General features: G+C 41.6%; 1 protein-coding gene and 1 long non-coding RNA gene across 5 annotated transcripts; one reads left to right on the top strand and one right to left on the bottom strand.

Moving 5' to 3' along the window:
• Window positions 1-2040: 2040 nt before the first annotated feature.
• Window positions 2041-24086, top strand: sh2d3a (SH2 domain containing 3A). 4 transcript variants are annotated; one of them, XM_085783968.1, is made up of 19 exons: window positions 2041-2124; window positions 2356-2447; window positions 2552-2669; window positions 4656-4717; window positions 4846-5006; window positions 12441-12477; window positions 12664-12780; window positions 13125-13268; window positions 14028-14338; window positions 14895-14980; window positions 16615-16734; window positions 18668-18825; window positions 18930-19106; window positions 20706-20867; window positions 21503-21618; window positions 21962-22133; window positions 22239-22350; window positions 23084-23269; window positions 23414-24086. In XM_085783968.1, the coding sequence occupies exons 2-19, from the start codon at window positions 2358-2360 to the stop codon at window positions 23605-23607; spliced, it is 2523 nt and encodes an 840-aa protein (XP_085640094.1). In that variant the 5' UTR covers window positions 2041-2124; window positions 2356-2357; the 3' UTR covers window positions 23608-24086. The 4 variants fall into 4 exon arrangements, with proteins under 4 accessions (XP_085640094.1, XP_085640084.1, XP_085640112.1 ...); XM_085783958.1 differs by lacking the exon at window positions 2041-2124 and having other exon boundaries at window positions 2343-2447; window positions 23417-24086; XM_085783986.1 differs by lacking the exons at window positions 2041-2124; window positions 2356-2447; window positions 2552-2669; window positions 4656-4717; window positions 4846-5006 and adding an exon at window positions 9672-9928.
• Window positions 4606-9656, bottom strand: LOC146992136 (uncharacterized). The gene is made up of 4 exons (XR_015036283.1): window positions 9518-9656; window positions 5945-6019; window positions 4810-4947; window positions 4606-4706 (listed from the first exon to the last, which is right to left on the bottom strand). It is a non-coding gene; the product is annotated as an uncharacterized LOC146992136 (long non-coding RNA).
• Window positions 24087-25084: the final 998 nt, after the last annotated feature.

Consider the following 25084-nt stretch of genomic DNA (forward strand, 5'->3'; position numbering starts at 1 on the left):
AGTGTCAACTAGTGATATACGTGAATTAATTCATCACGCTCTCCTGAACAATTAGTAGCCTATTTTGTCGATCTGGATCTTACTGCCCAAATTTACCAGACTAATAATGTAAATGTAATATTAAGGGTGGATATTTTGTCCTCGCACATAAAAAAAACATTTTACAATTTAACCTTTTGAAGCACAGTCTCTCCATTTAAGTGTTTATCAACTGTTTTTGCCGACTTGCTGACTGTACCAACTTAAATAAAGTGTATTATGGTATATAATACTACCCGCAATATGTTTATTATATTTTATATAGTCCTTCTAGTTGAAATTTAGCTTTTAATTGCATTGTTTGTGCTTTGACCTACGGTACATTAGAGATTTTGATTTTGTGAATCATGTGTTCTCTGTGTTTCAACATGCCCAATCTCCATTATGGGATTTAAGTTTTATTTATCTATATACAATATCTATGTATTGATGCTGATTGATTTCTGATTTGTACAGCTCTACATTTCTGCTACCATCCTTATACAACAGATTTGAAGGCAATTCAAATTGAGCTGTTTAAAGTATTGAGATTATTTGAAATATTGGTATTCCCAGAAACATTGCTCTGGTTACTGAGGAAAATCCAACTTTTTTCTGAAGCCCGTTTATGAAACTTTGTTCATCTTAACTGTAGGCCTACTGAGGTGGCGATGAATAAAGTTTTTTTTTTCTTCCTCTGGACATAAATCTAAATTATCTTTGTGGTTTTGAATGTACTAGTCATTAATGTGGCGAGCCTCTCTAACTTCTGGCTGAACAGCAACCACTGTTGTCACATGGGGGTAATTACAACAGGATATTGATAAATGCGGCAACAAAGTGAAACTGTTGCATCAATAGAGTGGGGTCATTTAAGTTGAGTCAGCTGACTCAGTGAGGCCAGGAAGCTGAAGGCATTCGCCACAGTGAGCTATTGGTCAAACCAGATCAACCAAGGCTGGTGGCAATTTGGCAGCAAATTTAACTGAGCCTTGGTTGGTTTATTGTGTATTTACTGTGTGTTATTTCAGGACTTACAGGATTACAGGACAGTGGGAAAGACGGGCCACAGGAACCTTTGAGTTTTAGGCACTTTTTGGTCAAAACCTACCTATAAGGAGAGATAAGTGGGAAAAAAATGAACCAATCATCAATACTCAGCCTAACATACTGTATGTAACTGAAGGTGATTTCACCCACGGCTTTTCCAACAAGAGATGACTTTCTACCACTTCTTTGGTCATCTTACCCAAGGACAAATCCTTTTGCTGGTGTGGAGCACTGAAACAGGACATGAACATGGCTGTTTGGGGATAATCTAACATCCTTAAAACTGGGTGATATCCAAGAGACCGATGATAAAAAAACAGAAATGTCAAACTGGAGGCAGTAAGGACAGGATATCTTCTTCACAGAGAACATCGACCTCCATGAAACACTGGGTCCTACAAAACCTCCAATGCTCTACACTCTGTTCTCTCTGGCTTGTAAAGTCTCACTGTCTGTACTCAGACTTTAAGCCCTTTATAAATCACCCAGAAAGAGACAGAGACAGAAGGCCTGTCACTTTTTACTTCAACACCAGGTGTCAGTCTAACACACATCACTATTTCCCCTGCAGATACTGTATCTCCTAACATAAGACCTGGACAGACAGACAGATAAGAAGACACAGCAATGTTCATACATGCCTATCTCTGACTTGACACGTTGACAGCTGCCTAACACTCTTACAGTTTCAAACCCCCACCTCCGTCTTGTTTTTCACAACTGATGGCCTGTCTCAACCTGCGCTCCCCTCCTCCTCCTCCTCTGAGAGCTCATGCTAATTCCTCCGCTGTGATTTGCTGTTGTCTGTGAGGGTACTGTGTGCCCACTGCACAATCTGATTGGCTTCCCGGGTGACCCAGCAGGTTTGAGGGGGAGCGGGCTTCCACTGCTGCCACAAAGATAGGTGAGAGATGGGCTACATGACAGAGGCCACATCCTAGGTGAGGGGAGCTGCAAAGGAGAGTCAGAACAGAGAGAAGCACTATGAGATAGAAAAACTACAAGGAGAAAGAGACAAGTCTAATCCCAGAGTGTCTCGGTGGAGCCTGCAAACAGGTAGGTGTTACATACTGTTGCTGCTGCAGTGCAAACAAACACTGCAACGCGTCTGCTTGTGCGTCTGTTTGGCTCTTCTTTCTTCAAGTAAGCTGAGGTTAGACTCTTTCAAACTTTTCAAAAAATTGACTTTTCTCTCTATGTGTGTGCAAAAAAACAACATGTACAAACATGTGTGTGTGAATGAGTCTGCATGTGTGCTGGTATGTAATCAGTACTTCTTCTGTTCAGACATGAATAATCGCTCTATCGCCTGGTGGCTAAGACAGATCGGCCTACCCCAGTACACCAAGACACTGGAGAGCGAATATTATGGTCTTGAGGTATGTGAATGCTTGTTGCTATCTCTTCTGTCGTTTGTTCTGCACTTCAATCTTCATAATCCCCATGTTTTCCTATATTCTGTGATCATTTTGTTTCTCTGCAGGGCTTACTGAGTGTCACCGACGGAGAGCTGAGGGATGCTGGTGTACAGGACGCAGCGCACCGGGAAACCATCCTCCATCAGCTTTCACGACACAGGCAGAGGCTGGACCCACACTCTGGTGACTGACACACAACAGACACACTGGACACACACCACACACCGAGGCTAGGGGACAATGAAAAATGCATAATTTGTTGAATAGTTTATATCCATCGAGTGGAATCATATCACTTTGTATCACGTGTGAGGGTTGGATTATCACAACCTGGGAGAAAACTCCAGCAGCCACGACAGCTCCAGTCTCACTGCTTGTTTATTCTACTGTAACTAAAAAGTTATTCAGAAATATTTTGCACTTAAGCTCAATAAAAGAGTCTCAAGGTGAGTCATCCTTTCTATGTTTAACTTAAGGGGCCTCTCTCAAAGATGGTCCCCCCTCTAGTAGTATGATTTGAATAATTCAGAGTGACTTATTATTTAACACTGAGGTCTTTTTGAAGCTGTTTTGTGAATAGTTTTGAATGATGTTATGGAAAACAGTGAGAGACAGTCCATTGCATTGAAAATCAATTGTTTGTTTGATTATTTTGGATGATGCTTTGCATATATTTGCACTATTACAACTGGGAGAGTTGCAGGATGTGCAAATAGACAGACAGATATCATGTATCTTGTTCATTTTTTAGACAACATTTAAATGATGATGTGATTTTTGTTGAGTCTTGCACCAAAGAAACATTTTATTTTTGTTTGGAGAATATGATTTGTAGGTCAGTGCTCCTCTGTAGTCCGAGCTTCACAGCAACTATGGTGCTGACAATGTTCTCACACATTTTTATCAACAAAAAAACAGCTCCTGTGATTTTTGCAGCTTCTTGGAAATTGCTCTTTCAATATTGTGATTTCAACTATATTTGGTACATTTCCTCCATCATATCATCCATTTAAGAAGAAGCCAAAGTGTGATTGTTTTCTTCTTTTGTATTTTGAATATGAAACTAAATGTAAACAGGTTTATGAATGATGTGATCCTAGCTTTCAGTCCAAATTTTCCATCCAGCAGATACAGACATGTTTTCGATGGCAAAAAAGTACTGAGATTTGATCAATCCTCTATTTTTAGGTCTTTTGTTCATCAGTTTGTATTTATAGCATGTGCTTTTAAACAATAAAGTAGTGCCTGTTTCTAAGAGCCAAGGTTATATGGAAGCGGTGGTGCATGTGCTTCCAGAGACAGAACAGCCATGGCCTCTGGTGGTGGAGGTCAAACAGCCCGAGTCTCGGTTTTTCATGGTCAGTTAGCTTCTCTTCTCTCAGTGGGACAGAGGTGACTGAGATACAACGTGAGTCACAGAGGAGGTGAGGTAGTGTTTAGCATTAAGTATCCAGTAGCCCCTTCAACAGATGCCTGGATGAGGTGATGAGGTCCATGAAGAATGGCCTTATTTGGCCATGCAGAAGGTCTGAGGTAGTTCAATGTGGTCAGCAGGAAGGATTCCTTCAGGATGGGGTGGCATTATTACACAGCGTTAACATGCATTGCTCATCACTTCTCCCCTCTATGCATCAAGCAGAAATTAAATGCTTCTGCTTCGGACATGAGACTCCATCACGATACCCTGGCATATTTCAAATGGAAAAATATCCTTATTTATAGTGATATACGGTCGTCTTATTTACATTTACATGATTAGTTTAGTGAAATTGTACATATAAATGTTTCCATGTGCAATGTTAAGATAAACTCTTTTCATCGTCCATTTCCAGTTTAACTTGCACAGTCTGTTCCGGCCTGGTTTATCTGTAGGATCAGTTATCTATTTGGGGGAATTTAATGACTTGTTTTTGCTCAATTTAATTCAAATAAATTGAACCTAGAGAGTAAAAGCCTGAAATATTGTGAATATTAAAGCAGTAGTTTAACATTATGAGCAACACTGATGGGATATTTGTGTGAAACTGCTCACCTGGCTGTGTCGTACTGTGACAAAATCCACCTGAGCCACAAAAGCTCACAGGTGAAAACATCATATCTTATCAGTTTAAGCTGCATACAACTAATTGCACTGTCTATTTCCTTACAATGTCCTTTGTCCCCCTTCAGCTGTGGAGGTCCTGGAGCGGCGGGTGAGTCGGAAATACTCCCTGGGATCGTCTATGGACCTGGTGAGACCAATATGTTGGCGCACAACATAGACACCATTTGTGACGATGCAGTCTCAAGTAGCTGCAGGACACACACACACACACACAAACACACACCACCACTTGGTTTTTTCTGCCATGTCCTGCAGGTGAAGCCTCGGAAGGATCTGTTTCGTCAGAGTTTTCTGCCCCGCCTCCACCGCGCTGACAAAAAACACCGCCTCTCTGCCTCCTGCTCGCAGCTCCGCCCCCTGAATGAGGACAACACTCACATCAGCACGACAGACCGCTGTCAGGACAGCAAACGCAAGTAAGTCAACCCCCCCTCACCCCACACCTGTTGGTGCTGTGTGTGTATGGGTCTGTGAAAAAGCGTGATAGTTGTGATGTGTTTGTACGTATATATGTGTGTGTATGTGTGTGACAGACAGAGAAACACTTTCTCCAGGTAATCCACTCATGTTTGGCTAATAATTAACCGGTCCTTTACAAGGTTATATGTCACAGTTTGTCAGGTAAAGTAGGTGTACCCAACTCCGAATAGACTAGGAAAGACAAATGAGTGAAAACCTTTGTAAAAAAACTAAACCTCACACTCTTACTGTGCACTTTCATCAACGAGGACAACAGCAGCTGGCTGGTGACTAACACAATAAACAACACACCTTGGGACTTTGATATTTTGGCCATTGTCTCCTGCAGGGAGAAGCCAAGGACAAGTGACAAAGGCCAGTGTGTGAGTGTGTGTGAGCGTGTGTGCGTCTGGAAGTCATTCCTAAGTCCGGTGGTGTGGGTTGAATACAGGCTCTTTGTCAGCGTTCAAGGGACAGATCTTATATTTTCTGCAACAGAAGTTTGCTCTTTAAGCCATGCAAATAGTTACTTTGTAAATGTAGCTTTGGTTGGAGATTTTCAAATCTAACATTGTTCACCTGTCACCTGAATACCACAGGGATGAATGGAGTTCAATTTGAGGTGGTAAAACAACAACAACACAGACAATTTACATATGAAAACCTCAACAACAACTCGTCCTAAAAGAAGAAATGTCCACGTTACTCTAAACAATCCAGTGAACAATTTCCACAGGAACTACTTCCTGACTAAGAAATGGTCCCTGATGGAGTAAGACACAGCTATTACTCCTCAGAGTTTGGAGGAGGATAAACAAGAGTCCATTAAACCCCATTGTTATGAGGTGGCTGCATCTTGTATATAAATCTCAGCACACATAAAACCAAAACTTACCTGCATGGTGTAATGGAGAAAGTATGCTGGGGTAAACTGATCCAGAGCTTTTCTAGTGTCTGCAGCTCATCAGTCCTAAGAAAAAACACATTTCCTCAAGTACATACTCAACAAATCATGCAGATTTTCTGTTTTTGAAATGTCTGTCTGTCTCTTCCCACTAAACCCAACTCTGTGATGCTTAAAAGACTGAAAAAGATGCTGTAAAAATGTCCTTCAAGAGCTACTGTCCTTGAGTATACACTGATCCACTGAACGTTTTTTTGGGACCCACACTATCTCTGTGAGACTCTACTGTATGTGATGATGATGATGGACCATTGTGCACAGTCACATAAAAGACCCCCCCTCACTCAGTATGCAGCAGCAGACCCCCACACTGTGGAGTCCTGCTGCTGCACATATCCTGTTCACACTGGAGATGAGGTTAGCTTCTCAAACTAATCTTCCTGATACAGCACATCCACGGTGACATGTCCCCTCCCCATGTATATTAAAGGGATAGTTCAACATTTTGGCAAACTGGCCCATTGCCATAATCCCTATAGTTTTAGGAGTAGGTTTGTTACCTTTACTTGTCGGTGCAAGCTATTTTTAGAATGGCGGAGCAGAGCTGTGAGCTGCTCAGAGCTACGCTACGGAGGCTCATGGGATTTCTTGGTTTCCTATGAGGTAATAACGGAAAGTTACGAGACAGAGTTGTTTTCGAGGCAAATGCAGAGACTGCTTGCTGAAAAACTGTCCCAGACTGGAACGCGTATCAGTGGTTTTGAATGAATTTACCTCGAAAACAACTCCGTCTTGTACTGTCTGTTATTATCTCATAGTGTGGTGAATGTGCAGGTCACAACTTGTCCACCAGAGCGTTTTGGAGTTGTTGGATTGTGTATTTGATGAGTTTGATGAGGGAAACCAAGAAATCCCATGAGCCTCCGTAGCGTAGCTCTGAGCAGCTCACGGCTCTGCTCCGCCGTTCTAAAAATAGCTTGCACCGACAATTAAAGGCAACAAACCTACTCCTAAAACTATAGGGATTATGGCAATGGGCCAATTTGCCAAAATGTTGAACTATCCCTTTAACAATTATTTACATTATCTGTTAATCTTTTAAATATTTTCTCAATTAATCTTTTGGATTTCAAATTGTGCAAATATTCAGCCCATGTTTTTAAAGCCCAGGCTGAAATCGTCAGATGGTTTTGTCCAATATTAGCTAGTTGATCTAAAATCAATAAAGAAAAGCTGCAAATCCTCACAGTTTAGTTGCTGGAATAAGGGAAGATAATGACATTTTTGTGGATGTGGATCAGGCTGTATATTTAAAGAAGAACAGCTGAAACATGCATTTAAGTTTTCAAAGTAGCCTGAGTATGCAGTATGCAGTGTGTGCAGCGCTGTATTATGTGGTTAAGATCAGGAGCAAAGACATGATCAGGACTTGCCTACTTTTGTCGGAGTGTGAGATTTTCAAACAACTGATGTTAGTCACTTTAATCACAAACTCCCCTGATGCCTTCGGCCCCATCTGTGCAGGATGTTGCTGTGGAAAATTTTATGTTATTGTTCACCATACTGGGGTGAGAAAATACCTTTAATATGCTTTGTGACTGGGGGTGGGGGGGGCAACTCTTTAATGAAAGTGTATTACTCATTTTAGAGATGATCTAGTCCCATCTAAGGAGAAACCCACATTCATACAGGAGGATCCACTTTAAATGTAACAGCTGACAAGCTCTCTAAGTGTATAAATGGAGGCTGTCAAGTTCAGGCACATCTCTGCTGCCTGGTTGTCATGTGTTGAAGGCTAAAAGTCCCTGAGGCTGTAAAGCTAACTGTTCTCAATGAAGTAGACAGTTCTCTGCTCTGATTGGCTCAGACACTTTTGACGCTAGGAAATGAACCGATAAACACTCCTGGATGCATCACACCTAAATTAGGGCTCTAGTGCACATGGAAGAAACTGTAATCAACAGAGAACTGATCTGACGGGTATTTAAAACTATGTGTAGCTGTCAGGGACTGAGGGCTGTGGCATCTTTACAATCTGAACCAGGGTCAGAGGGCAACACACCACACACATGGAGGTTTTATTATTGTCCCAAACAAACTAACAATACCAGCTGGTGGTCTAAAGCAGGGATTATTAGTTGTTTAATGGATTATTCACCTGACAGAGAAGTCATTGCCCACGCTTTTGATAATTGGTCATCTTTAACACAAAAACAATATCCAAACTTATCAAATATTTCATGCTCTATGCCAGTGAAATCATCATGTTTGGGTTTTTGACTGTACTGATGGTCAGACAACAAAAAGTATTTTGACTGCATGCATATTATAAAAAGCAATCTATTATCACAGAGATATTTGTCAAATGCATTGATAATGCAAATCACAGCTCTGCTATGATTAAATTGTGTCTCTGTGTGGACTGTGTGAGCCTGTGTGTTTTAACTTGTCATAACAGACAAGAATAAAGTTTAACTTACACCTTAAAACAAGTGAGGTCAATGAGATTAAAAAGAAAAAAACAAGTTAAAGGCATGGGCAAACTTCGGCCTGCAGGCTTTTTAATTCAGCCTGTCAAATATTGGAAAGAAAAGATGATGACCAATAATAACACTGCTCCCACTGACACTGAAATGTCATTTGAATGCAAGTTTTCTTTCATTTTGAGGTAGACCTAATGGCTTTTAAGGCCTTTCCGTCAAATTTTATATCACATTGTTCCCCCATTGAACCAAAAACCTGGCCCACCTCTTACTAGCTTGAAGGAGGCCTAGATTTTGGCACAGTTTCATCCTACATGACAACATGGAGGCTTGATATTGTATTTAAACGGTGCAAACTAATAATCACTGTGGGATTAATTAAAGTACACAGAGCTAGATGATCTGGAGGAAATCTGTGGACATTAGAGGGCCCTTTGTAATCCAGCTTTAAAGCAGAAGTAAGTGATCCGGTCGTTTTGGCTAACTTCTTGTCAGCCGATGGAGTTAGCAGTCCCCGCCCTCGTCCCTACGTCACCACATTCACGTGCATCCCTTGGCTGCACAAACAGAGAGGGCCGCCCCTTTATGGTGTTCTCTCTCCTCATTGGATAAAGGTTGTAGGATACAAGGAAAGTTTTCTCCTCTGCTTACAGCAGAGCAGAGTGACTGACAGACCCGTGTTTCAGACCAAACACTAGTGATTGCTGTCGGAAGATAACTATTTAAGACTTATATTAACACAAATATTCCACTTACTTCTGCTTTAAATGGTGCAAACTAATAATCACTGTGGGATTAATTAAAGTACACAGAGCTAGATGATCTGGAGGAAATCTGTGGATTTTTGAGGGCCCTTTTTTATTGTTTGTTAAGTGGATGTACGTATGTGTTTTTATTGGTTGGCAAAGCAGTTTCCCCTTGGGGATCAATAAAGTTTTCTAATCTAATCTAATCATTTATAATCCAACTTTAACTGACTTCAGATCAGTTTGAAGAGACCAAACCAGCCAGCACCACATGTTGAACCATGATCGCCTACCTCAGAACAGCAGCTAAGTTAGCTACTAAGCTACCTACTAACCCGACTGCAGCCAGCCAGGTGATGTGTCAGCTCAGCTCACTCTTCTTGTGTCGGTATCCGAGGAATGCCAGGCAGCAGCAGATAGCGGCGTTTCAGCACCGGGGCCCGGGGCGGGGAGGCGGAGGAGAAGGAGGAGGAGGAGGAGAGGTCGGGCGAACTTGTGGGAACTCGTCCGAAAACTGCTGCTTGTTCAGGGAAGGAGGGCAGGGGAAAGGGGAGAGGGAAGAGGGAAGAAGTGGTGGTGGTGGTGCTGCTGCTGGGGAAGGACCGGACCGGACCGGACCGGAGCGGAGGAAGAAGACCGCAGGCTTGTCCCAGCTGGGTTTTTTTTTTTTTTTTTTGTAGTTTGGTGGACCACAAACCGAAAACATGTCCGGGATGAGTTGCCTGTGAAGCGGCCGCCGCTGACAGGTAGGTAGGTAAGGTAGTAGGAGTGGACTAACGTTAGAGTAGTAGTAGATTTAACGGTAGATTTATTTTTAAACTTTAGCGACCGTTGGACGCTGCCGCCGCCGGTAGAACGTTCATGTTGTCGGGCAACGGACAACCTCGCGAGAAGTCAGTTTATTTTTTATTTTTTAACGGTTAATTTAACTTTTAGCTTTAGCTGCGTGAACGTTAATATAATTCCTGTACCTGTGGACATTGAAAATCTCCATTTTTAATCTTTTAAATCACCCCCAAAAGGCGTGAACAATGTTACTTTGGTTACCTCTTCTTCCCACGTACCTGCCTACCTGCCTAACTTACCTGTTGCATAATTTGGTCCCAGAAAACTCGGATCAAAATAAAGGCTTATTTCGCACTAGTGACATCAGCTGTTTGTTTGTTGTAAAGCCTGTGTGTTGACTCAGTTTAGTCACAGGAAGTCCAGCAGACTGTTTGTGCCTGAATAAAATAGTTTGAAACATAGTTATAAGTGGTTTCAGGTTGCATTTCACAATAGTGGCTCTGCGCAGGACATTGCACAGGTGTCTCTGGTTTGCTGCCTGCCTGGGCCAACGCCCCTCAAACAGGATGTTGTTCCCTATAACTCATAACAAGTCTTAACTCAGATTTATCTCTAACACTGTGTTTTTGTGTGTTTGTTTACTGTCAGTCATTGTCATTAGGCCTACTACTGCTGCTGTTAAATTCAGTGTAGACTAGACTACATTGACATCTCCCAAAAATGCTTTGCAAGGTTATTTTTTTCTTTATTTATCTATGTTGGCTCCTGTTTGTGAATGTTTTTAATATTTAATCCACCTATTTATACCCAGTTTTCAGCTCTTTAGGGACACCCAGACAAAACCTATGTAGTCAAACACAACTGTCTATCATTGGGGTCATAATGTTCAGTGTTTTGGATGTTATTTGTGGCTGAAATACATTATGCAGAGATGTGTTTCTGTTTTTTAACCTAGCCTTATTGATATAGTAGCTAAATGGAGTGGACAAAATAATAGAACCACCACAGGTAAACAATACTGCAATACAGCATACTTCAGCAAAGTGCAGATTCCTCAGTGATCATACAGATAAAATCAAAACTCTCTGAAACAGTTTCAATATAAATCATCTAACCGGATAACTTTATAAGGATTATCTGTAAGATTTTAGCATAGCAGGCTGTGACCTGTAATAGACAGTAACTTCACTCTGCTGTGAAAACAAAAATGATTGGCACGTTGGTCCATCATGAAAAAAAGTGGTAGTTGCAACCCTAGTGTAGAGTAGGATCTACGATGAGACATTAAAGGATGTTTTTTAAAGAATAGTAAGAGACAGATTCGCGTTACTTTTTGGTGTAAAAGCACATGAACTAGTTCCAGTTTGGTCAGTGAGTCTGGAGCTGTGGATACTGTACCGCTGAGGTCACTGAGGTCACTGAGGTCATGTTGATGTTATTGTTTCTGGGAGTTTGGGTTTGAGGTTTTAACAAACATGGAGCACTTAACATTCCAGTTTTTTGTACACTGACTCCACTATTTTTAGACTTTGTGTGATGAAAAATTCAGCATTTCTCCACTGGAAATATATTCCTGGCAGCATGGGAATGGCTTTAAAAACAGGATTTAGGTATTTATGTTAGGAAATGAAATGGGAAGGCTTTATTTTTTATTATTTTTATTATTCTTCTGTGATTTTCATAATCATTTCCCAGAATGTTTTCTTGGAAGAATTACAAAATTTGGGAGTAATTACAGGGAACACAATGCAGAGACAAGGATTTTAGTTTGAGCTTGTTTATAAGTTCATATCAATTATCTACTGGCGCAGAATAGCAATTTTTAATGCCTTTGTAAGAACTGCTCTAAATGTAACCACTAACCATAGCTATATTTGAAAATTGCAAAAAGTGTTCAAAGACACAAACGCATCACAAAATGCAGCCTCTAAAACAACGGCCTCAACCAAACCTGAACATTAGATATCTTTAATGAGAGGACACTATCTGGACGTCCTGTTCCACTAGACTCAATTAAACAAATGAGTTTCTATTAAAATAAGAACTTAGTGTCATTGTAAGTGCAAAATGTGTGTGTGTGTGTTGTTGCAGTGGATGGTAATAATTGCATTCAGGGTCAAAGCAGGGTAAACAAGCAGCCCTCACACCACTGTTGGAGCACAGTGGGGGTTATCAAGTTATTGAGTTCAGCCCTGTAGTGAGCGCTCTGAGCTGCTCATCTGTTAGCCTTGTGTTTACCGAGGCAGGAAGGTGGAAGCTTTGGGAGGAAGGAAAGAGGAAAAAAAAAAAAAAAGCAGGCTATTAAAAGTCCCTCAGTTTGTCTGGTGTTAATGACAGAGCCAGACCTTGGCAGTGGCCCTCTATCCTTGTACTGTTCATGTTCAGGGGAAAAACATGGCACCATCCTCTGCGGGTCTCCCTGGGGTTTCATTTAGTCGCTCCAAATCACCTCTTCTCTCTCTTGTTTTTCAGCAGGAGGAGCGTCAGTGCATACTTCAGCCAGTTCAAGGTAAGAGGTTAAACAAATTTACTCAGCTTTACTCCCATTGTTGCCTCGATTATTCTGCATTCTTTCCTTTATACCCCGACTTGTACCAAATTTGAGCACAGAAAACATGCAGAGTAACTGAGTGTCTCTGCCCGGCGGCTGCTGCTGCTGTTGTTGTTGTTGTTGTTGTTGTTGTGTGCCACTTAGGTTTTTGGTGGTCGGAGAGAGATGGACTCGCTGAAGAAGGAGCTGGAGGAGGAGCTGAAGCTCAGCACTGAGGACCCGAGGAGCCACGCATGGTACCATGGACCGCTGACTCGAGAGGTGCTCAGTGGGCCATACTGTACTACTCTCACTGTATTTACACTCATGCATACAAATTAGAGGAATACATTGAACGTTAGTTTGAAATTATACACTTGTTTTCACCTCAGAGTTAAGGCCAGAGGAGGTGGAGAGAAAGAGAGACTGGTGGATTTATTGCATTAGACTGCACTGCACATTTTCCACCTAATAAACTGTAAAATGTGTATATTGACTATGCAAATATGCAACATCTAAATCTAAAATTGTAACACTTACAATGAGCCAGTTATATAGAGCATGACATCCACGCACATGAACCTCCATGTCTGACTGACCGAGATAACCCGCCGGGTGTTTTCCAGGCAGCGGAGTCTCTGTTCGAGAGGGATGGAGACTTCCTGGTGCGAGACTCCAGCTCGGCCCCCGGCGACTACGTCCTGAGCTGCTTTTGGAAGGACGGACCCATGCACTTCAAAATCATACGAGTGGTTCTGCGTCCCAAAAAGGTTTGTCTGTGACGTGTTCGGTGTGTGTGGGTATAAATAACTGAATCAAGTTCTTTATTAAGCAACAATGCCACAGGTTCCAGCTTTGTAAACTCGAGGGTTTCCTGTTTTTCCCTTTATGCTCATTCATCACTGCTGATTAAATCTATTTGAGCTTTTGATTGCGGCTCGTGCTGATTAAGGAAGTTTAAGATGTCACTTTCGATTGTTTGATAGAGCCATTATAAACTAGAGGATGTCAAAACAAATTTATGATTATATTTATTTTGTTGTGCAATTTCTTTTTGGACATATTTTTTTTTACTTTTGCTTCATATTTAGACGTATCTCTGACACCGTATCCACCTCATATATTTATCTATCAGAGGAGTGCAGCCCAGTAAAGCGATTATAATTACCTACATCTACATCTCTACGCTTCAGTGTCACCAAAATTATAAAAAATGTCATGAATTATGAATATAAAGTAACAAAACTTAATTGATCCACATGCCATATTAGACTATGCATTTTAGCATTTCATTTAGTGATTAACTATTGCATACTGAGGATGTCTATTAATATTAGAGACATGTATTATGCTATATACTGGTTGTTTGATTCTTTGTTTTTTCATTGTGCTGTGATTCTGGGTCACTGTTGTAACTTCTGTGACTTGTGACCTCTGCTTGTGAAATGATTGAGTTTTTTTTGTACTACACCTTTAAAAGCTCCTTGCCTGATATATATTAGGTGTGTACCTCCGTGTCTGTGTGACAGGGCTACTCCCGGGAGCTGTTCCAGTTCGAGGAGGATCGCTTCGACAACGTTCCCGCTCTGATCCGGTTCTATGTGGGCGACCGCAGGCCCATCTCCCAGGCGTCAGGCGCTGTCATCTTTCACCCAATCACACGGACCCTTCCTCTACGTGTCATCACCGAGCAACATGCGCAGCTAAACACCAGCAGCGGCAGCAGTAGCAGCAGCAGCAGCAGAGGCGCAGGTGGAGAGAAGCACAACGATCCCGACAAAAGGCGCAGCTTCAGTTCTCCGTACCCCGAAGCTCTGCAGGCCATCAATCCACTGCTGAGGTGGGAGGGAGCGCACGTACACATGTCATGTACGGCGCTGAAACATGTCGTACACACAGTCAGACATACAAATGAACATGCTCATTAACTGTATGTTTAGTTTAGTTTCGTTTATTTATTCATTTGGTTGATTAAAAAAAGAAGAGACTGACAAAATGCATAGATTGTGCATAAGATTATAGAGCATTAAAATAAAAACAAACAAACAAAAGACAAGCAAACAACTAACAACAAGACATAGTGAAGATAAAGAACATTAAAAGAAAAACAAACAAGCAAACAAACAAACAAAAGACAATCAAATAAGGATAGAGTTTGTATTATAACTTGTATTTGCAAATCAAACGAGAAGACTAAGTCTTGTGTTTGGAAAACAAACGAGAAGACTAAGTAGGCCAGACAAGCAGGTTCTACAATACGTTATGAAATTGCCCTATGGGAATCAATAATATTGGATTTATACATTTTTTTGAATTGGTAGATTGAACTACAGTATATGTATGGCGTCATACTTATGTCATATGTTTGTGTGTGTTTGTGTGTGTGCTTGTGGCAGGAGTGGAAGTCAGCCTGCCAACTTGGAGAATGTGGGACGGAGGCCTTCACTTCAGTCTGCCCAGTCTGACAGCAACCTACGGGCTGGTACGTTTTCACAATCTTGATCCATGGAGCTGTGTTGTGTTCAGGCACGACTGCAAGACACAAAGCTTTAGGTCCACTGGACGTGTGAACGAGTGAAACTCACGAGTCAATGTAAAAAGTACCGTTATTCACTGATATGAATTAAATCAATCAATTAGTTTATTTATATAGCACTTAACAACCTGCAAAACAGTGACTTAAGTTCTTTATTCAGATATATTAAAAAGTAACAGATGGAAATTAGAGTAAGAGAAATAAACATGTACATTAAAAGACACATAAAGAGTGGGTCATTGATAAAACTGTTTATACTTAGAGACTTCCAAGAGAAATCAACCAGGTGGCAGCAGAGTTATGTGATGTTGATGGAAACTAAGATCTTAGACAAATAAATAAAGTGTTGGAGGATTGTTGACTCCAGCATGAATAACAGTACAATAATCAAGCCTGGAGTTTAATTAAAGTGTTAATTGCCCCATAGAGAAATAGATATTTAACATTACATTTTTATCAGTAATTGACTTTGTCTTTATGGAGATACTGTTCACCAAAACCAGGCTGTGATGCTGATAGTATCAACTACAACACACGATCCAAGAAAATACACATACAAAGTTAATAAGAGAGTCTGTGCTGTGTAAAGTTAATTAAACATATAAAATCTGTTGACCGTGATTAAGTTACAAAACTTGTTTATGCTTGTAAAAACAACACAACCTGAGCCGAGTGCCTGGAAGACGGTGTGTACTGTAGCTGAGACGTTTACAGAGGATTTTTTTGAGCTGCAACTGAGATACAATAAATGGACAACTAGGGGGCGAAACTCCTCCTGAGTTGCGGGGGTCAGGCTGTAGTGTGTCTCTTAGAAATGATTTGAGGTAGGTATGAAAAGCGTCGTTATAAAAAGCGCTGTGAAGCGAATGAGAAAGCGTAGTTGCTCTCAGAGGAGGCCGGTCTTGAAGCGCTTTGAGAAGACAGAGGGATTCTGCTGACTGAGTGAGGTCATTTAATTTGATAGGTGTCTTGCTGGTGGCCTCTCTGTAGGCAGCGGAGCCAGACCAATTTATCAGAGCATGTAAGCTCTTTGCAGCTCCATCTTCATGCTGTATAGGCTGGATGACAAGTATAAAGACTTTGCGGCATAGAAGTGTGAAAAGTGGATATAGGGTTATTTAAAGACAGTGAAATCTGCAGGAACCGTTTCAAGATTGTTCATTTCCTTAAAAAAAAAACATAATAATTAGGATATTGGATATTTTGGTAACCCTTTAATATACAGGGCGTTAATTACACGATAATGTCAAGAAATAGCCAAGAAATAATGGTCAATTTCATAGTAATGTCATGTTTTTCATAAAGGCAAAAGATTACACATGCTTTTCATACTTTGAATTTTTTGGGAAAGGCCAGCATTTTTCTATTTTTATGCAATCAAACTTTACTTCTTGGCTATATTTCTTGACTTTTCTAGGCTAGACATTAGACATTAATGACATTATGACACAATTATTTGTTATTTCTTGGCTATTTCTTGACATTATCACGTAATTAGCTGCCTGTAAATGAAAAGGTTACCAATATTTTAAATTCCTGGCTAACAACACTTTACTGCTGCTTTTACTCTTTTCATCCAGGTGCCCCACAGACCCCCAAGTCACAGGAGAAAACGCCCACCCCCATCTCGCCAGTGTTTCGCACAGGCAGCGAGCCCCTGCTGAGCCCACGACCGCGACACACACGGCCTGCACATCCAGGTAACATTCACACATAAGCACAGTACACACACACACACACACAAATCCTCTTTATAATCAATTTCAATTTCGGCTTCAGTTTATTTAAAGTGTGTAGAATCACCATGGTCACGAAACACTTTACAGTCAATTAAAAAAAAGACAAGCAGTACATCTTTACAATTACAAATAGTGAACTGGAGAAATCAGTAAAATAGGCACAATGATACAAACTAGCTAAAAATAACAATAAGGATGGGCAACAACACTTTCAGAGTGCTACCACAAGATTTAGAGAATAAAAACGTTTTCAGTCTGGATTTAAAGATGTCGATGGAGCCGTCATCCCTGACTGACTGGGCAAGCTGGTTCCAGAGAAATGGAGCGGGGTGGGAAAAGGGTTTACAGCAGGGGCGTCAAACATGCGGCCCGTGGGCCAAAACCTGCCCGCTAGAGGGTCCAATCCGGCCCGCGGGATAAATGTGCCAAGTGTAGACATTACAAAGATGACAGAAGAGGCATAATACTGTTGAAAGTGCATGTATTTTTCTCAAGGTCTCAGGTACTCAGGTTTTGTAAAAGAATAGTTAAACATCTTACTCTTGTACGTCTGAAATTTGGAGCTCTCGTTATTTATAGGTTATGATGCTGTTATTTTAATCATCCGGCAAACTTGAGATCGAATTGCGCCGTACAATGTGTAGCCACTGAACTAAAATGAGTTTGACACCCCTGCTCTACAGCCTGCTGATTTTTTTTGTTAACTTTGGGAACACTGAGATATTTACCATCTTGTGAACAGGGGTGCATGTGGGAACATACTGTATGGGGGGATGAAGCTCAGATAAATACGAAGGTGCAAGGCCATGTAAAGATTTGTAGGTTAAGGGATAGTTCAACATTTTGGAAAATGGGCTCATTGTCATAATCCCTATAGTCTTAGGAGTAGGTTTGTTACCTTTAATTGTAGGTGCAAGCTACTTTTTGAACGGCGGAGCAGATCCGCGAGCTGCTCAGAGCTACGCTACGGAGGCTAATGGGATTTCTTGGTTTCCCTCATCAAACTCATCAAATACACAATCCAACAACTCCAAAACGCTCTGGTGGACAAGTTGTGACCTGCACATTCACCACACTATGAGATAATAACGTTACAAGAAAATAATAACGGAACCTTAGCTCACGGCTCTGCTCCGCCGTTCTAATAGCTTGCACCGACAATTAAAGGTAACAAACCTTGGGGTGGTGTTTAGCTCAGTTGGTAGAGCACCCGCCCCATGTGTTGAGGCTATAGTCCTCACTGCAGGCAGCCCCGGTTCGAATCCCACGTCGGACGGCCCTATCCTGCATGTCATTCCCCCCATCTCTGCCTCCCATTTCCTGTCACACTCTCAACTGTCCTATCGAATAAAGGCATGAAAAAGCCAAAAAATATACTTAAAAAAAACAAAAAAAACAAAAAACAAAGGTAAGAAACCCCCCTCCTTAGACTATAGGGATTATGGCAATGGGCCAATTTGCCAAAATGTTGAACTATCCCTTTAATAGAAGCACTTTAAAGAGAAACTAGTCCAGTCTTTTTGCTAACCCTGCTCTCGGCCATGTGCATTTGTTTACAATGAAGCCGGCGAGAATCAATAGAACGGTAGATAATGTTATATATCATATACAGTGTTACGACGTGTATATATTTGTGTAGTTTAATCTGTCATAAACAAAGATTACGGGTTACGGGGTGCTTTTGTGTCGTGGTTCCGCAGAGACGAGAGCTGGGATACCGGGGCATGTATTTAGCCATCGCAATCACTCCAAAGCTGTTTAATTAAGATAAAAATGTAGTCTGGTTCAGCTACAAATCCTGCATAGTTCCCCTTTAAAGTCGGATTTTATAATCTTAGATGAGCCACAACACAACAGCTCACATCTTCTCATACCTCCCCCTCTCTACCTGCAGGTGGTGGTGTGACTCTACGAGGTTCGGACGGACAGCTGCACCCCAGGGCTCCTCCTAAACCTCTCAGGGTCTCCACAGTTTTCCCCAACGCTGTACCCCCACCTCCGACCGACCCGGACGAAGACCCCTCCTCCTGCTACACTGAGCTGGTCGTCCAGGTAAAACAGTTAACTCATCTTTCCTTTTTCTTCTTCTTCTTCTTCGTCTTCTCTCTCTCTTTGGGCTTTGTGTCTACGTATATTCACCTGCGTGTCGCGTCCAGGTGCCACAGTCTCGGCGGAAAGGCCACGTGGACCGACTCCGCGCAGAGGAGAAGTGGCAGAGTCGCGCCCGCCTCACAGAAACCTCCTTTGGCTTCCTGGAGGCTCAGAAGACGGCGACGGCGGCGGCGGCGGAGGAGGAGGAGGAAGGGGACGACTGGCATTTCGAACGACCTCATGTTTGTATTCATGAAATCGTCTTCATCCTGTTTGTAGTTTTCATTTCTGCTTCTGTTCTAAGTAAGACATGGAGGTCAACCAGAGTTTGTAGTAGCTCTTTAACTTCAAACCACGTGTACTTTATGTTTCTGATCTGCAGAGCCACATCCTGTGCAGCTTTTAGATTTTCATTTTCTTTTCCAGGCCGCCACCGGCTTCTTCCTCTGCTCATTTCCTTTTTAATATATATGAAAACCAGACTCTTAAAAACTTGTAGGAGTTGTGCAATCCATCATAGTGCTGTCAAGTCATGCAAGTCAAGTCAGCATTAAATTTGGGCAGAGCTGCATATTGTTGCATGAGACCCACAAAGTGACCACAGAGAGCTGAAATATTCTATCTACAGTGATCCTGATAAGGGATATGGTCCCAGTTTTCTGCTTCCCCTTGTTTTCTGTGAAAAACCTTTGTGATTTTGTCTGTCTGGCCTCTATTTATAAAACAAATTACAATAAGTACACACTAAGCATTAGTTAAGCATTAATAAATACTGAATTCTTCATTTATAACACATGAATACTCATTAGTATGTAGTTTATAAATGCAGTTTGTGCTTATCAATGATGAGTAAAACATTTTTAACTGTGTTTATAAACTACATCCTAATGAGTATGCATGTGTTATAAATGATTTCAGTATTTAATGCTTAACTAATGCTTAATAGTGTGTACTTACTGTATTATAAAGTGTTACCAACAAATTTTAATTAATTAAGATATTAGGCTTAATCAAGAAATAAGATTCATGGACAGTTTGTGGACAGGTGGCTCTAAATCGCCCGTAGGTGTGAATGTGAGCATGTGAGGTTATTTGCCTTTATGTGTCGGCCCTGTGTTAGAGGGTGTACCCGCCCTCGCCCAATGACAGGCTCCAATCTCGCCCTACGCCCCCCGCCCCCTGTCCCTGCACAGATCAGCAGTATAGACAGTGGATGGATGGAAGAAAATAATTTAAAACACTAGACGAATAGAGTTTTATATCAAACAGAAAGTAAAATATATTGGTGATTTGTGGCGCATGTCCCACACACAATTCAAAGCTACTTCCTGTCAGAGATATCGTGCAGGAAGGTGTTTAATATCCTAAAATATCTCTCGGTTTTAAAGGTGGTGATTAAAATGAGGTCATTATAAGTGTAGCTTTCCATCTGAGCTGTAGAGACAGACACACACACACACACACACCAAACAGCCGAGCCGGTGACTGTGTTTAATGTGACTACTAAGTTTCTAATGAAGTTACTAATGGTCGACAAATAGAGGATATACACCATTTAGCCACATCAGTGGAACCAGTCACCAGTTGTTATGGCTGATTGATGTGTACGCAGTTTGACTTTTCTCACATCTGACCCTGTGTGTGTGTGTGTGTGTTGTCTCCGACTGTCTTTTACCATCACAGTGCCAGTGAGTGTGACGGGCTGTGACAGCTGTTTATTATTTAGGAAAAGCAGCAGCCTCAGTGGCCCTGAATATTTAACAGCGGTGAGATGTGAAACACCCAGAAAGAGACAGTTGTGCTCTAATGTTTCTGTACATTATGTTCGATCGCCGCCACAGATCGAGTCGGGGTCGTGTTTCCAGTTGGATCGGTTCGAGTCGCTGCTTTTACCGGAGAACAACCGACCTCTGGAGCCCAACGTCCTGCTGGCTCTCAAAGAAATCTTCAACCGCTCCGACTCCAACACCACCGCTCTGCACATGCTCAGCGTGGACTGCCAGGTACAACACAGCTGTTTCACTTTAACCAAATAAATGCACAGTTTATTTTAAGCAACTGAACCTCTTTGAGATATTTTTTAAGTTGTAAGAAATTTGTTCAACTTTTATTCTTATATATATATATATATATATGTGAGGATTTTGGTAACCCATTAATTTACAGGCCGTTAATTACATGATAATGTCAAGAAATAGCCTAGAAATAACAGTTAATTTCATAGTCATGTCATGTTTTTCATAAAATGCTTAAGATTTTTTTGAGAAAGGCCAGAATTTTTCTCCACCAGATCCTGGCTATTTCTATGCAATCAATCGCTATTTCTTGGCTATATTTCTTGACATTACTATGAAATTGGCTGTTTTTTCTAGGCTATATATTATGACACAATTAATTGTCATTTCTTGGCTGTTTCTTGACATTATCACAGAATTAACGGCCTGCAAATTAAAGGGTTACCAAGATTTAAACTTTTATCTTTCTTTTAAGTTTGACATTTCAGAAGTTATATATAACTACTGGCACATGAACCAGATTCCCAGATACTGGGAGTAGTACTGTAGGTTGAATAGTCACTCAATAAACTCCATGTTGAACTTGACTAGCTACTGATTTATCATTGTGGTGAATACTGCAGGTAGCACGCATCACCGGTGTGACGGATGAGCAAAAGAGGATTATGGGAGTTGGATCGGGGCTGGAGCTTGTCACTCTGCCACATGGACACCAGCTACGACAGGATTTGTTGGAAAGGTTCTGCTTCTCTGATCTCCTGACGTCAAAGCGACAAAGCGGTGTATTATTATTTCTGGTTGCAGAAAGCTTCAGAAAATTAATTCAACAGCGGCAGCGACGACGTCTTTTTCTCTGTTACTCTGGATAATGCACTTGAAATGCTAAACAGTAGCTCTGTGGATTACAGAGAAGAATGGGATACAATTTTATTGTCCACTAGACTCGAAAATTGTCTTTGGCTCACCAACACATAAAAGCAGCACGACAACAGATTTGGGATAAGACCCTCTGTTGTACTGGAGGGAGGTTCTCCTTCACACACACACACACACAACTGATGTTTTAATTTCTCATCTTTAAGGCATCATCTAATAGCGCTGGGAGTTGCAGTGGACATCCTGGGCTGCACGGGCACAGTGAGCCAGAGGGCAACGGTTTTACATAAAGTGATCTCATTGGCTCAGGCCCTGAAAGACCACGCCCACAACCTCTACTCCTTCTCCGCCGTGATGAAGGCTCTGGAGATGCCTCAGGTGCTGACGTTATGACTCAAAATGTGTTTTTCTCAATGTGAAAGCCGTTGAAGTTGGAAGTTTTTTACTTACTCTCGTGTTTTTTTCGTGCGTGCACATGTGCAGGTGCTGCGGCTGGAGATGACGTGGCGAGCGCTGAGGAGGAACCACACGGAGAGTGCGATTTTATTCGAGAAGAAACTGAAGCCTTTTGTGAACTCGCTGAACGACGGAGACGGTGAGTGTCGGTATCATCCCGTTTCCTCGACGCAGATGTCATAACAATTTAAAAGTGCAGCCATCCCAGAGAAACAACTTTGAAATAAATTGAACAGAAGTTAAAGGGATAGTTCAACATTTTGCTAAATTGGCCCATTGCCATAATCCCTATAGTTTTAGCAGTAGGTTCGTTACCTTTAATTGTCGGTGCAAGCTATTTTTAGAACGGCGGAGCAGAGCCGCGAGCTGCTCAGAGCTACGCTACGGAGGCTAATGGGGTTTCTTGGTTTCCCTCATCAAACTCATCAAATACACAATCCAACAACTCCAAAACACTCTGGTGGACAAGTTGTGACCTGCACATTCACCACGCTATGAGATAATAACAGAACAGAGGTAAATTCATGCGAAACCGCTGATGCGCGTTACCGTTGGGGGCAGTTTTTCAGCAAGCAGTCTCTGCATTCACCTCAAAAACAACTCTGTCTCGTAAAGTTCTGTTATTATCTCATAGCATGGTGAATGTGCAGGTCACAACTTGTTGGATTGTGTATTTGATGAGCTTGATGAGGGAAACCAAGAAACCCCATTAGCCTCCGTAGCGTAGCTCTGAGCAGCTCGTGACCCTGCTATGACTCTAGGGATTATGGCAATGGGCCAATTTGCCAAAATGTTGAACTATCCCTTTAAGTGTGGTGAGGTGTGGAGGAGCTGAAATGTAGGATGTAATGTATGAACATGTTTTCCTGTAGATTCTGTCGTCGACGGTCCGATAGCGGTGCCGCACCTCGTTCCTCTGCTGATGCTGATGGAGGGCGAGGACCCGGTGGAGAACAGCGACAGAGGCTGTCAGCTCCTCTACGACGTCCTCCAATCAGCTCGCAGCGCTGCGCTGCACGCCCAGGATTATCAGAAGCATGCACACACTCTGCTCACAGGTACACGCACGTACAACTATGTTCTGTTTTTTTTGGTTGTTTTTTCCACAAACCCTTCAACAAACCTGTTCATACAAGTTCTTTGCAGCGAGGCCTTGTTGTTCTAAGATTAGATAAACGCTGATCAAACATCTGCTCCAACAGGAGGCTGGGAGCCCGTCCCCGAGCTGCTGGAGGCTTTCCGGACAGAGTTTGCCCTGCGGCTGTTCTGGGGTCAGTCTGGCGCAGAGGCCGACAGAGCCGAGCGCTACGAGAAGTTTGACAATATCCTCGACGTTCTGTCCAACAAACTTGAACCTGTGGAGATCACCCCGCTGCACCCCGACGCCCTCACCTGAGCCCCCGGGCCCGTCTCACCGAGTGGAAGGTGAAACCAGCACAGATGAAAGAAAGATGTTGTGGTTGTGTCGAGGGAGGAGATCTGACCCCTGACATCACACAGACGTGGACGGAGAAATTGTCTTTTCCTTTCACTTGCTGAAATGTGACTGTTGAAATTGTCAAGTGACGACTTAAACGAAAAAAGAAAAGAGAAAATGTATTATATGTATAATGGACGGAGGGACCTTTATTGTGAAAAGGGCTATTTGATTCTTTTTTCCTTTTTGCAGGAAATCTGAAATTGTTTACTCAAACACTTGCATCTGTTTACTTTTATAAACGACTGGAGGCTCCAGCACGATCATTACAACCACTATTAAAACTGAGTAAGTTCCCTTTGCACATGAACTGCTGCTGTAAGGGATCACACTGGAAACTGATGGGTTTTTTTTTACACTTCTGTGTTTATAATGCAATAAATGAATGTGTTTACTGTTTATTGGCTCTTTTTGCTGTAATATTTCTAGTCAAGAAACAATAAGCACAGGAAGTCAGGCTTTTTTTTTCTTAACAATTTATGACTCAGATGATACATATACAATACATTTTCCTTTTCTAAAAATGGATCATACAGGTTAAGAAAACATTTACTAGTGCAGGACAAAATGATACAGAAAGAGATGAGTAAACCTTGTGTCTTAAACTTTATGCCTCCTCCACTCAGACATCGCGTTGCTTCTCCTTCCTGTTCTCGGATGTTTGACCTTCGCTGAGCAGAATGATTAATGTGCTGAATGAAATTGACACCCGAGGGCTGTTTTTCAAATATCATCTCCCACCTCTCTAAACTAGAAAACCTCACGTGTTGAGACCTGGCATCCTGTGTGCAGCTGTTCACATTTTTAAATATTTGTTAATTTGTAGAATACAGTTTTTCCAATTAGAGATAATGAGTAGGTATAGTAATGAGATTGTTAATTGACTTAAAATAGGAAAAAAAACACACATCAGACACAAATGATCATTTAGAACTTAAGTATTTTTATGCCCTAAAACTTGTCTCAAAGGGGATCTTAAAACAATCCAACTGGATCTTAAAAGTGCTTTAACATTTTTTTGACCATTCATCACTATTGGCAGTGATTCAGTGAAGAACTAAATCTCAAAACCGAAAGTGTTTTTTTTTTTCGTTTAATAGCCCCTGTTTCAGAGGATTTGAAAAGGACAACAAGAGTGAGACTCAATATGAAAACAGGAGGTTTAAACCGTGAAAAACAAGAACAAAGAAAAAAACCAAATGAGTCAAAACATCCCTTCTTCTCCATAACTTAGACGGACTGCTCCGACACAAAGCGCAGCCACGTTGGAAAGTGAAAATGAAACTGAATAATTGCCTACTATCGACTTTTGAGTTGCACCTATTTTCAGATTTCACAATGTCAGTGCTGTACAACGATTTCTGAAGCTGCACAGAAGCCACAACCTCAAACGCAG

The sequence above is a fragment of the Trachurus japonicus genome, chromosome 1, assembly GCF_045865225.1.
Source record: "Trachurus japonicus isolate A0001 chromosome 1, Traja_1.0".
Classification (NCBI taxonomy): Eukaryota; Metazoa; Chordata; class Actinopteri; order Carangiformes; family Carangidae; genus Trachurus; species Trachurus japonicus.